Raw genomic sequence first — 11,797 nt, 5'->3', positions numbered from 1 at the left:
CGATTCAACTTGGATAAGCCTCCGCCGAAGTTTGCGTTCCTCTGATTTATTTGTTTTTGCTTTGCTCAAGTTTTGCAATGCAATTTTTTTTCCCTCCATCTGTTTCTGTTATGGATAAGAGCGTTTATTAACATTTCTTCACGCGGCCCAAAAGCTCTTAATGGTTGGCATTCACTCTTTCATGCACCCATTCATTCATCAATGTGCCGGTGCGGGCGTACGTCGAGTCATAAGCGAACGTTGTGGCGCGGTCACATAATGCAACAAAATGCCGTCGGAAGCAAACGATCGTTTGTCATCGTTATTTTTCATTAGTGTTTTGTTTTTGCTGCTCCGTGTATTTGATAAAGTGCCGTTTAATTGCGCTTCCTTTGTTTGGGGATTCAAGATTCAGCGTGCCCACCTCACGACACTATCAATAGCAGCTTCAAGAGCTCCATATTGAAAATGAGTTATTTTTCTGGATCAAACTTAGCAACAAATATCAATAAAAGATTTTTAAGTAGTTCAGCTCATGAATATTCACATTGCACATGGATTTATTGAAGCTTTATTTTACATTATCATTACCCGATGTGGATGGATGCTAGTTAGCTTAATATGCTAGCTGGTTGGATGAATGGGTGGATGCTAGTTATTTTAGCATGCTAGCTGGTTGAAAGGATGACTGAATTGATGATGGATGGTTGGATGCTAATTATCTTAGCATCCTGACTATTTGCAAGGATGGATGGATTTTCGTCAGCTTAGCGTTCTAGCTAGTTGGATGAATGAATACTAGTTATCTTTGCATACTTGCTAGTTGGATTAGTAATGGATAAATGTGAGTTAGCTTAGCATGCAAACTGGTTTGATGGATGGGTGAATGCCATTTATCTTGGCATGCTTGCTTGTTGGATTAGTAATGGATTAATGTAAGCTATTTTAGCATGCAAGCTGGTTTGATGGATGGATGCCTTTTATCTTAGCATGCAAGCTGTTTGAAAGGATGAATGAATTGATGGATGGTTGGATGGATGCTAGTTATCTTAGCATGCTAGTTGATTGGATGGATGAATGCTAGTTTTCTTAACAAATTTGCTGGTTGGATGAGTGATGGCTGAATAAACGTAAGTTACCTTAGCATGCAAACTGGTTTGATGTTTGGATGGATGCTAGTTAGCTTAGCATGCTAGCTGGTTGTATGGATGTTTGTATGGATGGATGGGTAGATGCTACTTATCTTAGCATGGTAGTTGTTTGAAAGGACGAACGAATTGATGGATGGATAGTTATCTTGGCATGCTAGCTGGTTAACATGATGGATGAATGGATGGATGGAATATAGTTAGCTTAGCATTCTCGCTGGTTGGATACTTGTTATCTTAGCATGTTCGCTGATTGGATGAGGGATGATAGATGACTGCTAGTGAGCTTAGCATACAAGCTGGTTTGATGGATGGATGCTAGTTATCTCAGCATGCAAACTGGTTGCGTGAATAGATGCTAAATATCTTTGCATGCTAGCTGGATGGATGGATGATGATTGAACACATGCATTATTTTTACCCATTTGCCTTTCCCCATTTAAAACTCATTGATGTTAAACTTACCAAAGTATTTCTTTTTGAAAGCACAGTATTTTATGACTGGTAATTAGCAATAAAACAAGGTAAATTATTGTTGTGACAAGATTAATAGAGGAGATAAATTTTATTGCTACACTTGACTGGTGAAGGTTACAGGCTTACGTAGGCGTTCAGTGGTGCATCTCACTCTCTCTTTTGTCTCTGTGGGCGAGAGCATGGAGGGTAAAAGCAGGTTCTTTTAAATGGCTAAATTCCCGTCACTCTTATTGATTAGCTATCTCAAAGCTCCAGCGTGCAGATATAAATATACATTTACAAAAAAATATGTATATGTATATATACACTTGGCTTTTTGCAAAGTGTCCAATTTTCTTATTTTTACAAAGGTTTGTCAAGCAACTTTTTAAACTAAAACAACATTTTCATTGTCTTTTTGCTGCTGACTGCCCTTTGAGTTAGCAGAGGTCATATTGAACAATATGAAAATGTTACAAAAAATGTTTTTAATTAACTGAATAGCTGCGAGGAATAAAAATCCAATGGTGTGGTTTAATGGATTTAATAATATATATAGCGTATTTTTCGCACTATAAGGCGCACCTAAAAGCCTTATTTTTTTTTTTAAAGCTGATGCTGCGCCTTATACTCGGGTGCGCCTTATATATTGATCAATATTGAGATCGGGATTCGCAGATGGGGAATGAAGTGATAAAGTAAGTTTTACCTGTTTCTTTTGTGTGTTTACAGTTGAACAAGGTTGCTCATATTGACATTGAGTTATTATGCTATTGAGACTTTAGAGTTATTGAGTTATTATTGTTATTACTTTGAGTATTACTATATGGTGTTTGAAAAAGTTTTCAAATATGTCATTAATTGAGGGTGCGCCTTATAATTCGGTGCGCTTTATAGTGCGGAAAATACGGTAATACGGTATTTCATCTCTAAAACGCCAGTTATTGAAATTGATTTGCTTTAAAATAATTTAAACTCTAATTCATGTCTATAGTCCAGAATTTTTGTCCTCAGAGCTGTTGGGGAAAAAAAAAAGCAACCCACAAGAGCTGCGTGAATGTAAAAGCAGAGCATGCACGAGCATCGATTAGATGCAGACGTTTACACTGCGTAGTTTACGTGAAACGCTTATGCTACATTTTCCGTCGCCATGCGTCTCTGTGGTGAATTTCAATGGGCTGCCTCTCCAAACAAAGGACTGCGTCGCGGACAGCAAAGTAAAGGTGAAGCACTTGGTCTTGTTTAATCTAAATAAGGCCAAACAAGCATGGATTGACACTTGTCTGACATGACCTTTTCCATGTTGTGTGAACATGATTAAGGAATGGCCATACTGTGATTTAACATTTAGGCCGAGATGCAGCTTATTGATTATGTCTTCACCTGAATTCATTAAAAGCATGTTGGATGGAAACCTTGGCCGCAGATTAGCTGTTGATATTTTTCTTTACATTGTGAGATGATACTGAGAGTGTATGATAATGTGCTTATCATTTTAATCAATTAGCACCGCACTCCCCGCATCATAAGGCGCACCTAAAAGCCTTCAATTTCCTCAAAACTGACAACAATAATCCGGTATACCTCACACGGTGTGTAAACCGTGGCTTTTCATTTTGGAGGGGAGGGTGGAAAAAAAATAACTTTATTGCTTTGTGAATTCTTACATTTTTACCTCTGCATTTAAGTTATTTATCATAAGGCGCACCTAAAAGGATTAAATTTTCTTTAAAAATGACAATAATAATCTGGTGCACTTTATACGGTGCAGCTTTTTTGTTTAAGGGGGGGTAACTTAATACCCATTTAAATTTTTACCTCTGCATTTCAATTCTATATCATCAGGCGCATACACACACTATATATATATATATATATATATATATATATATATATATATATATATATATACAAATGATTACCCAAAAACTCCTGAAGAGGGAGGCAAAACAACATAAACACAACCAATCCCCGTAAAGAAGACAAATGAACTTAGTATTCCACTTCTAGCCATATATATATATATATATATATATATATATATATATATATATATATATAATAAAACAATTCCCTTGTATCACATATAGGCTAGCTTTTGGTGGCAAATGGCAATAAATCTATGATAATATCCTTTGCTGTTGCCCCCCCCCCAAAAAAAAAAATGTTGATTACCTTCCATCCTCAGATTATTGAGTCATCACAAAAGCAGAGCTGCTCCTTTTGATTTTTATTTTCTATTTCTTTACTGTAATTGCACATATTTGTCTTTAAAACCTATGAATTATATATGTTCATTAATAATTCATTCCACTCCTTGCTGTGCTAATGTGAACAAAGTGACCTTATTCTTCATCTGTTTACAGTGGGCCTCACATACCAAATACCATATGCAACTGCATGCTGGATATTTTCATTGCGGTAAAATTAGAGTAAAATGTACATAAAAATAAACAGAATATGAAAAACAAAAAAGATAAGAAAACTAACCAAGAACCTGGGATCACATGTCTGGACTCTCAAAAATAACAAAACACCCCAAAAAAAGAACCATTAAAATATCTCTTTGGAATTGAATATTAATGAATATGTTTGATTATACGTACAGTAAACCAAGAAGAAGTCTTACACATTAATATATAACTTTCAAATGGGTTAGTTTGACCCACAACATAAAAGGAATACTCATTTTCATACACGATATTTTGATTTTAAAGGGATCAACTTAAATTATTGTTAATATTCAAATATTTTGAACCGTCTACCTGTACACACAACCCTCAGAAAAAAAACTATTTATTATTTGCGTATTTCAGGGCTGTCCCAACTTTTTCATTCAAAGGCCACATGAAGTTCTTGGACCTAATTCAGTAAACACACTAAAACAATCACCCTTTCCATTTTAGTAATATTGCCGTTTATGAACGAGGATCGACTCGGACGTTGGTTCGGTCTGCTCGCTTCTTTTATTGAAAATAGTGCCGCAACAACCTCAGCGAGCACGAGCTGCCGTTAGCTGCACCAGCCAACTGACTTCAACTCTCTAGCTCGTCCCATTACGGTAATTGATTAATTGATTTATTGAACATGTAAAGAAATATTTCATAAAAATAAACACAACCTAAAGAAAGGATCAATACATATTAATTACTATGAGCACAGCTCTATGTTCAAAGGAGTAGGAACAAGCTCACAAGTTATCTAGTCCTACCCCCTTGTTGTCACGGTCCACCGAGGCTGGGACTAACGCCGGCGAGATTGCGGGAATCGGGGACCAAGTAGCAGGGAAGCTCTCAGATAGGGAGTGCGTAAAGGTAGCCATTTTTAGTGAGTAAATCAAGGCGAAAACAGGATATGAGAAAACCGGACAGGAAAACAACAGAATTCCGGCAGGCGGGTACACAAAAAAAAAAAAAAACTAAACAGGGAACTAAATACACCCAACACTAATCAGGTAACACAAAACAGTTGGACAAGAACAAGGGAAGCTGATTGGTAGATACACGGGACAGGTGGAAACATTCACACTAACGCAGACAGACATGAGGGGAACAAAAATAGGAACACAGAACAAGAACCCCAAAAACAGAAACGAACAGAAACGCGGATACTAACCCACAACCGAAAAACCCAACAACACGAAGAGAAATATGACAAAAAACATAAATACACTAATAATAATATTATACGAAAATGGTGTGATCCAGTAAAAAAATCCAGAAATTAAAATAAATGTCTGTTATTGATGGAAATGAAGATGAAGCATGAAGGTATTTCACAGTTATTCAGTATTTTTGTAGTATTGTATTTTTTAACAACTTTTTAAACATTTGTTTTAAGTAAGAATCCAGTGCACATCTGCGTGTCCAAATCCGCTTTTTTAAGTGACCATTTATAGGACATACTTTTGGCCTTCAATTTTTGGGAGGAAAAAAAGCGCAAGACCCATTTAGGGAATTACGGTAATTTCACATATGTCATGCTAAAAAACGGACAGGGGGCCGCAAATGGCCCTTGGGCCGTAGTTTGGACACACCATTTTTTTTTTTTTTCCCTAAAGTACAAAATGAATTTGGAACATGTTCAAATATAATACACATTTAAATCAAGCATCCACTTTACGTTGCAATTAGCATTACGCGGGTTTTTTCTCCGGAAAGCCGGGTTTTCCCCACGGAGCGGCGAGTGAGTCATGATGAACCTCGCGCTGACTCCTCGCGGCGAGCTATCGATCCGCTCGCACCACCATCACCTCCCGGCCATCAACGCGAGGCCTCATTAGCAAAGGCTGATTCACTCAGCCGCCCTGTGATAATAGCAGCAAAATAAAACGGCGGGCGAAAGGGAAAAGGCATTTGATTCGGGGTATTTGCGGCTGCCGGCGACGAGATGCGAAACCAAACAAAATCAATTTCGGGAATCTTTTTGTTTATTGTTCTATACGCGGTTTACTCAAATCAATTTGCTTTCTGTCAACATCTCGGGCGGCAGGTAGAAAGAGTGTGAAAATAATATTGGCAAATGTAACAGGAAATGGAAATATTTACTCGAAGGGGGAGCAAATTATTTTGCGAGAAATATTTCATCAATCCCGAAGCGTTTCGTTTTCAATGACTGCTTGACAATTTGTCAAGGGCGACGTGTTTGACTTGCTACTCTTACCAAAAAAAAAAAACAAAAAACACCAAATTGCATTCATATTCAGAGGCCGGATCCGTGTGAGTTTCAATTTTATTTATATGACACAAGTAGCTGCTTTTATCCTGCTCAGTAGGTTTTTTTCTCAGCTTTGTCTCATACATTTAGCAAAATGTTTGGTAACTTCTAATAACTCACTCTCTCCCTAAGACATACTTGGGTGAAATTTCAGCTCCTTAGCATCTTTTGTCAATGCTCTCTTGACATATATATCAAGCTTAATATATATATTGATATTTTGACAGACATACTTGGGTGAAATTTCAGCTCCTCATCATCTTTTGTCAATGCTCTCTTGATATATATATATATATATATATATATATATATATATATATCAAGCTTAATATATATATTGATATTTTGACAGACATACTTGGGTGAAATTTCAGCTCCTTAGCATCTTTTGTCAATGCTCTCTTGATATATATATCAAGCTTAATATATATATTGATATTTTGACAGACATACTTGGGTGAAATTTCAGCTCCTTAGCATCTTTTGTCAATGCTCTCTTGATATATATATATATATATATATATATATATATATATATATATATATATATATATATATATATATATATATATATATATATATATATATATTAAGCTTAATATATATATTGATATTTTTATATATATATCAAGAGAGCATTGACAAAAGATGCTAAGGAGCTGAAATTTCACCCAAGTATGTCTTTGGGAGAGAGTGAGTTATTAGAAGTTACCAAACATTTTGCAAAGACATACTTGGGTGAAATTTCAGCTCCTTAGCATCTTTTGTCAATGCTTTCTTGATATATATATCAAGAGAGCTTGATATATATAGCAAATATATATAGATATGTATCAAGAGACCATTGACAAAAGATGCTAAGGAGGTGAAATTTCACCCAAGTATGTCTTTGGGAGATGCTAAGGAGCTGAAATTTCACCCAGATGTGAATTTAGTACCCGAGTCATCAAATACTAATTTTAGAGTAATCGAATGAATCGAGGTTCTTTGGGTAATAAAATGATTACTTTAAGTACTGACGTAATCAATTTCTTCAACGTTAGTAATTGATTACTCGGGTACCTAAGTATTAAAAGTAATCACTTACTTTAGGTACTTAATCGTCGTCCCATATTTTGTCCAGTTCTTTGATTACATCAAAGGCATTTCACATCAGAGGGAAAGCATTGAAAAAAAAGATGCTAGGGAGCCGAAATTTCACCCATATATGTATATATATATCCCAGTTTGGTTGGTTTCATAAGGTTTTTATTGAATTATTATTCATTATGAGCTAACTTTTAAGACTGAGGTTGTGGTGTGTCAATTTCAATTGTATTGTGCATTAGTTACACTTTGGAATCACTGTGTGTGTATGTGCATATGAGTGTGTGTGTGAGGCATCAATTAACTGCAGGTGATAAAACATGAGTAAAGGCTAGGGGCCGATTACACAGCCGAGCAAATGGGAGAAAAAAAAAAAAAAACGAGTCACAAGAGGTAATTAAAGCTTGATGACACAGGTGAGCACAGCATCTCCATAAGCGCCGAAGTCAATATTTTCACGCTAACGAGGCCTCGCAGGATGATGTGGCCATGTCAATGCCGGCGCAGATATACTCGAAAAAATGGCCAAGCCGTGTTAAAGGTCAAGAATTTGTTTGGAGTCATCTTTTGACATATTTAAACTTGCATAAATTGATTAAATTTGACATAAATTTGACTCTACAATTGATTAATAGGAGGCACTCTTATTTCTGGTATTTTGTATGTAAAAATACATTTGTTTCGAAGAAGTGTTTTGCACAAATTGTAGGGCCTTTCTAAATATGTAAAGGAATAATTAAGTTGTGACACTATTTATCTTCATAAAACTGTGGTGAATAAATTATTTTTTTGCTAGCAAAAATAGTTTCCCTCTCTTTAAAAACGGTATTGTTTTCGTTTTGAATATAGATTCATTGATGGGATTCAGCTGCTATTCAGTGCATATATTTTCTGGTGGGTTACTAGGTCTTGGACCACCCCGAAATTTTGTAAAATTCCTAATTATCAGCCGTATTAAAAGCTGTTGATGAAGCAGGTGCAACAACAAAAACACTACATTAAAAATGTACAATTGTTGATTGGTTTTACTGTGATTTGTTTACATTCGACATTCATTCATTTCTGAGGGCGCGCTTGACTATTTTTCCTCAGCCAACGTGAGGCTTGATTTCTCCGCTCCTTTGGCCATTACGGAGCCATTGAAGACAGGAGCGGGGATGCGGAAAAAGGGCAGGCCATTCAAGCCGTTGCCTAGGGGCCCAGCTAAAGGGGGCTCATGAGACGGCTGTCATTGGAAACCCTATAGATGCTCTAATGGCATGTTGAGCTTCCGTGATCTCCATAATGGACCCCTCCTCCATTGCTTATTTCAGACCGCAGGCTTCCTTCATGCCAGTTGTTGAATGACAAACCGTAACCCCCCAAATATCGGAGGCACCCTTCGTTTTCATTCTGGTATTTTTTTGTCACTCTGTGTAAGACGCACTAACGATTTAGCGACAAAACTAGAGCAAACCAGAATAGATGCTATTTTTGTACATTTTTCATGTTTTGTCTTCATATGTTGCAGGTTAAGCGTTTCAGATTTCCCACACTGTGAGCGGTCAGCGAACGCCTCGCCGGTGTAACGTAAAATGCGCTCGAAGCAGGTGTTTTTTGCCTGTTCCTCGCGACGCGGGTTAGGGTTTTCGCCAAAAGCCGCAATTGATAAACGGGTGAAATGGAATACCTTTCCGTGTTCTGTTACCAGCGCGCTGTTGATTGAATTAACCGGAGACATAATATTTTGACATGTGCCTTTCGATTTTAGTGATATTGCTGCGTGTAAACGAGGATGGACTCGGATGTTGGTTCAGTCTGCTCGCTTCTTCAAGATTCTGCATGTATGCATTAGTTACAAGTTTGTACTGTAGAAAATCTTTAAGTGGCCAAAATTTGTGTTTGGGAACACACGGCTGAATAATTAACACGCATAACTGTTAATTAGAATATTAATTATTATATTTCACCGATTTGATGGGAGGAACGGACACTGGCGACATGAATCTATTGCAGGTATTCCAGCCTATTAATGTTTATATTTTTTCTCCAAACTCAGACCGGACAAAACGTTTTGACTTAATGTTTTTGTTATTAAAAGAAAAAACGGAAAAAAGGAACAAGAAAGCTGTAATAGAGTTTTTATTCTTTTGTGAATCTGTATAGGTTCAGTCAATGAAATGTTTCACTTCCTGGTTAGAAAAGTTGGTATCACAAATCCTCATATTTCATAAATAGATGAAATCAAAAACTTAAAATCTTGAGCCCTTTAATTAAAAAAAAATCTACCAAAGCATTTTCATTTGACAAAATCTATTTATCTTGTTAATTTTGTTGATACTTTTTGTCCTTCAGTCAGACCTGATTTAAAGGTCTGTCAGACCTGATATAAAAAAAATCGATTTAATGCTTTTTAAACAAAAGAACCACAGTAAAAAGGAACGAAAAAGTTCAATTTGACTTTACAAGTAAGTATTTTTGGAGAACGGGACCCCGCGATAAACGAGGGAAGACTGAAAAAGAGTGCCGATTCCTTTGCGAATCTATACGTTGACTGCGTTTTTAGAGTTGTAGAAGCTCCGCGAGACCATCCGGAGTTTTTCTCCGTTTCCGGGGACGGCCGACCCCGCCAGCCGACGCAATATGCGCGCACACCCAAGCGCGTGCGTGCAGCTGCGCGCATTGAGGACGAGCAGAGGAGGACAAGAAGAGTGCGCGCCTGCATGTGGACGTCGTCTGCTGCCGATGCTCAAGTCGCGGCCACTCCGCTCCGCGTTTTGCCCTTCCCTTTCGGTTTTATTTATTTTTTTTATCCTGCGTGTGCTTTTCTTCACACGTCGGCGGCGGGACAAGTTGACATCACCGGGGCAAATCGGAACCGCAATGACAACGAGGAGGATTTCTCGCTGCTTTTCATGAGCATCATCGGAGAGCTCTTCCCGGCAAGATTTCCGCTGGATTTATCCCTCGCAAGAGACGTCTTTTGCCATGTGCAGAGCGCAAGTGGTCGCGTGCACCCTGTGGGCGCTGCTGGCCACGTCGCTGTGCGGCGACGGCAAAGCTCGGAGCTGCGGCGAAGTTCGGCAAGCCTATCATGCCAAAGGATTCACTCTTGTCAATGTACCTCATCAGGAAATATCAGGTAGGGGCGACTGGCCAGCGTCCCCGTCCTCGACTGCCATCCTTTTCTTTTGTTTTGTTTTTTTGGGGGGGGGTGGGAGAGCCAAAATAATACATTTTACTGGAAAATTCCAGTAGTCGCCTTATATAAAAAGAGAAAACACCCATACAATGCAATACTATTTCTATTAATCCAAAATAAGTCATGTTAACGCATGTATATTCATCTTGTGTTTTAAATCGTCCACTTTTTTTTTAAATTTTATTTTACGGTTATGACGGGAAAATATATTTACATTTAGTATATTAAAAAAGAAAATTAAATAAATAAATTATATATATATATATATATATATATATATATATATATATATATATATATATATATATATATATATATATATATATATATATAAACTTTTAATGTATTATATAAATGCAAAAGTACTTCCATCAAGCCAATAAGAGCGCATTTATAATTACCTTGCGTTCTCATTTTTATATTGTCGATACATATATATTTTAAATATACTTTTTCTTACATAATATAGACCGTTTGCGTGACTATTTTTTCCCATTTTTTTTAGCAGTGATTGAAGTCCACATAAACAAATTTCACATGGAGTTCATATCACCGAGCTGACTTCATCCACAGCTGAGATATTTGCTACACAATCTGTTAAGTGGGCTCTCCGCGTATGTTTCTTTAAAAAAATTAGATGTTTTAAGAAGCCAAAAAATACAAAAAGAAAAGCTTATTTGGGAAGAGCAAAGTGTACCTGTTGCTCATATTCAACAAGATCACGCAGCCAGCTGTGCTCCATTTGATAAAACTCAGCAGTGCGAAATATTCCTGACCGCTAGGGGGCTCTATGCACCCAGCGCCAGATCTTCCTTCTGATGCGAGTTCTTCAATTCTCCTCAAGGCTACGGCTTAGTTTTTAATTCATGCTCTTTGCTACAGCACAGATAGGAGCTTTTATTATCTCTTGTGTGCCAGTAATCACATTTATGGTCAAAGGGAGGAAGATTAGTCCGTAAACATAAGTGCGCTGCACATCAGGACCGGAAGGACGCGCGGAGCGAGGTCAGAAGTGAAATCGCTCCAAAAAAAAAAAAAAAAAACATGTCTAAACCTACTGAATCTTAACCAGTGTAATAATAATAAATGTGGCAACTTCTATTACTATCAACAAAATAAGTGTAGCTCAATATGTTTATGAGCTACAACCACGCAAAATGAGAAAAATCATGTTATAATACGTCATGCTAGATATTGGAGATCTGTCATGGATCAAGAGCTGCTCTCCGAT

At 37.2% G+C, this 11,797-nt stretch overlaps 1 protein-coding gene across 1 annotated transcript in view; it reads left to right on the top strand.

The window, feature by feature from the left end:
- Positions 1-10,074: 10,074 nt before the first annotated feature.
- Positions 10,075-11,797, top strand: part of gpc6a (glypican 6a) — a 90,788-nt gene continuing 89,065 nt past the window's right edge. The window contains exon 1 of the mRNA XM_088412789.1: positions 10,075-10,506. Coding sequence (XP_088268915.1) covers positions 10,353-10,506 — 154 coding nt within the window. The 5' untranslated portion in view covers positions 10,075-10,352. The remainder of the gene's footprint in view (positions 10,507-11,797) is intronic.

This window comes from Hippichthys cyanospilos, chromosome 4 (genome assembly GCF_059441005.1).
Source record: "Hippichthys cyanospilos isolate Australia breed blue-spotted pipefish chromosome 4, RoL_Hcya_1.0, whole genome shotgun sequence".
NCBI lineage: Eukaryota > Metazoa > Chordata > Actinopteri > Syngnathiformes > Syngnathidae > Hippichthys > Hippichthys cyanospilos.
The sequence above is the reverse complement of the archived record's forward strand: the minus strand, read 5'-3'. Positions and strand labels throughout refer to the sequence as shown.